This window comes from Corylus avellana, chromosome ca4, assembly GCF_901000735.1.
Source record: "Corylus avellana chromosome ca4, CavTom2PMs-1.0".
NCBI lineage: Eukaryota > Viridiplantae > Streptophyta > Magnoliopsida > Fagales > Betulaceae > Corylus > Corylus avellana.
Window position 1 is genome coordinate 26,067,792 of NC_081544.1, and position 3,157 is coordinate 26,070,948.

General features: G+C 39.8%; 1 protein-coding gene across 1 annotated transcript in view; it reads left to right on the forward strand.

Annotated features, from left to right (window-relative positions):
- LOC132179048 (long-chain-alcohol oxidase FAO1-like) overlaps positions 1-2,923 on the forward strand; it is a 6,528-nt gene extending 3,605 nt beyond the window's left edge. Inside the window, exon 3 of the mRNA XM_059591669.1 lies at positions 1,095-2,923. Within this exon, the coding sequence (XP_059447652.1) occupies positions 1,095-2,837 (1,743 nt within the window). The 3' untranslated portion in view covers positions 2,838-2,923. The remainder of the gene's footprint in view (positions 1-1,094) is intronic.
- Positions 2,924-3,157: the final 234 nt, after the last annotated feature.

The window sequence follows — 3,157 nt, forward strand, 5'->3', positions numbered from 1 at the left end:
CCCCTCCCTGCAGTCGCCAACCTCTTTTGGCGTTCCCCGATGACCCCCCAGTCACCACTGTCGGCGCATGGCCCTCACACTCCAACAAGTGGCTTCCGTGCACCGGGACATGCTGCCTTCCTCCGTCTTGTCCACTGCCGGTGCTAATATTCCGTTACAAATTAAATTAAGAAAAAATTGATCTCATTCTCTTTCGTATTTGAAAATAGTGAAAATATAATAATATATACATCATTAGGTATGTAAAATTTAATTTAAACTATAAAATAGGAACTTGTTAAATGTACATCTCTAGTCAATCTCTATTACTTCATTTTTCAAATATAGATCATACAGATCCAATGGTAAATTTGGAAAAAAAAAGAAAAAGAAAAAAAAAAGTATGGTGATGGACCCAAAATGTACCAACGAAGTAAAAAAAAGCATTTCTCATAAAATAGTTATGTCAATTTCACTAAACATTTGGGTTTATCAGTATCTTGAAAAGAATGAAAAAATTAAGAACACAATAAAAAAGATGGGTGGTGCAGAGAGAGAAAAGCCGAGTTTTGAAGGAATCGAAGAAAGTGGAAGTTAGGCGGATAGAATAATACTATGTATTACATTTTTAATAGTTGATGTGGTAGTTTCAAGTTTTAATTAACTCTTGAACCGGCCTTTATTAAAAGAAAAAAGAAAAAAAGAAAAAAAATCAAGGATTGGTTGAAACAGTTACATCAACTTGGTAAAGATTATTATTTCAGCATGACAGCATGCATGTTGAGATAATTTGTAAAATAAAAATGTTGTAATTACCCTTTATGAATATGTTGAAGTATGATTTGGTAGAAATAAATTGGTTTCACTATGGTGACGGAGAGATCTGGGGTTGGATTTTTCGAGGCTCTTGATTGACTAGAAAAGGATACGAAAAATGTCCGTGGTATGACTAATACTAATACTATGTAGCAGATTGGTAAATGACTGTTATACAATTGAAAAATGTTGATATGTTATTATATAACAATCGTATGATACTTTACTAAATAGTATTTTTTGTTCGGGATTCTTGTTTGAGCGTATTCATCATTCCCTTTTGTCGTTTCGTTCTTCAGGTGGATGAAAATGGTGAAAACCCAGCATGGGATGCCATTGGATATCACGTGGACAATTATGAGGACCCTTCTGAAGTCCCTCAAAAAAGGCCTCTTGAGAGGGGAATGGTAGAAACTATGCACGAAACTGAGTTAACCCTTGTGCATTCCCTTGCCCAGAAAGGTATTAAAGCTAGACTAGACCCCGGGGACAACCTCTTCAAAATCGAATGTGATGTTGTAGTTGTTGGCTCTGGGTGTGGAGGAGGTGTTGCAGCTGCTGTGCTTGCATGTGCAGGCCACAAGGTCATTGTTCTTGAGAAAGGGAACTATTTCACTGCTTCAGATTATTCTTCTTTAGAAGGCCCTGCCTGGGAGCAACTATATGAAGCAGGGGGACTCCTTCCGTCTGCTGATGGCGGAAATATTATTATGGCAGGTTCAACTGTTGGTGGTGGCTCAGCTGTTAATTGGTCAGCATCTATCAAAACTCCGGATGAAGTGCTTCGGGAATGGGCTGAGGACTGCAAGATCCCACTGTTTGGGAGCCCTGAATATCGTTCTGCAATGGATACTGTGTGTTTGAGAATTGGTGTAACAGAGAATTGTGTGGAGGAGGGTTTCCAAAACCAAGTATTGCGAAAAGGGTGTGAGAATTTAGGTCTTAAAGTTGATTATGTGCCACGAAATTCATCGGAGAATCACTATTGTGGATCTTGTGGTTATGGTTGTGCAAAAGGGGACAAAAAAGGGACTGATTCTACTTGGCTTGTGGATGCAGTGGATCATGGTACAGTGATCATAACAGGATGTAAAGCTGAGAGATTCATTCTTGAAGAGAACAAGAGTGGAGGCAAACGAGCAAAGAAATGCAAGGGAGTTGTAGCAAAGACTGTGACCAAAAACATCACAAAAATGCTGCAGATTGAGGCCAAAGTAACCATCTCTGCATGTGGGGCTCTTTTAACACCCCCTCTAATGATATCTAGCGGATTGAAGAACCGTAACATTGGCCGCAACCTTCATCTCCACCCTGTTGTTATGGCCTGGGGATACTTTCCAGAATCAAATACAATGCTCAAGGGTAAAAGCTACGAGGGTGGAATAATCACATCGGTCCACAAGGTGGTAGGAGAAGACTCAAATATTGTGAGAGCCATTATTGAAACTCCAGCATTAGGGCCGGCATCATTTGCCGTTTTATGTCCTTGGGAATCTGGCCTAGACATAAAGAAAAGGATGGTGAAATATGCAAGAACTGCTCATTTGATTGCCATAATTAGAGACTCGGGCTCTGGAGATGTTAGGGTGGAGGGAAGGATAAACTACAGAGTAGATGCATCAGACAGAGAAAACCTCAGGGCTGGGTTAAAGCAGGCATTGAGAATTTTGGTAACAGCCGGGGCTGTTGAGGTGGGCACCCATCGAAGTGACGGTCAGAGACTCAAATGCGAAGGAATTAGCGAAAAAGAAGTGGAGATGTTTCTGGACACGGTGTCTACTGCAGAAGGGCCATTGTCACTTGTAGAGAATTGGACACCACTTACCTCTGCCCATCAAATGGGTAGCTGTAGAATGGGGATTGATGACAAAGAAGGAGCGGTTGATGTGAATGGGGAAAGTTGGGAAGCAAAAGGCCTATTCGTTTGTGATGCTAGTGTTCTGCCAAGTGCTGTTGGTGTCAATCCCATGATCACCATCCAGTCAACTGCTTACTGCCTTTCAAAGAAAATAGCTGAGTCCATACAAAAAGTACCCTTCTAAAGCTTCTTCATTCCTCTTATTGTTTTTTAATCATACACACGATCTGCATCTACGCAGAACACACACACACACACACACACTTTGTGTTGATGATTGGATGCATATATTGTACTCTTTTTTTATTTTTTATGAATAAAATTTTTATTTGACAGTAAAAAAAGAAGTAAATGGTTAATCAAAATATCATTCCTGGGAAGCTTAGTAGGACCAATCACATTGGTAGTTGTTAATTCAAGCATGCTATTCCAATATCAGAGGACATGTTTTTGGTGTATAATAAAAGTTAGTGGAGAATACCTTTAATCCCCAAAAGTATCGTT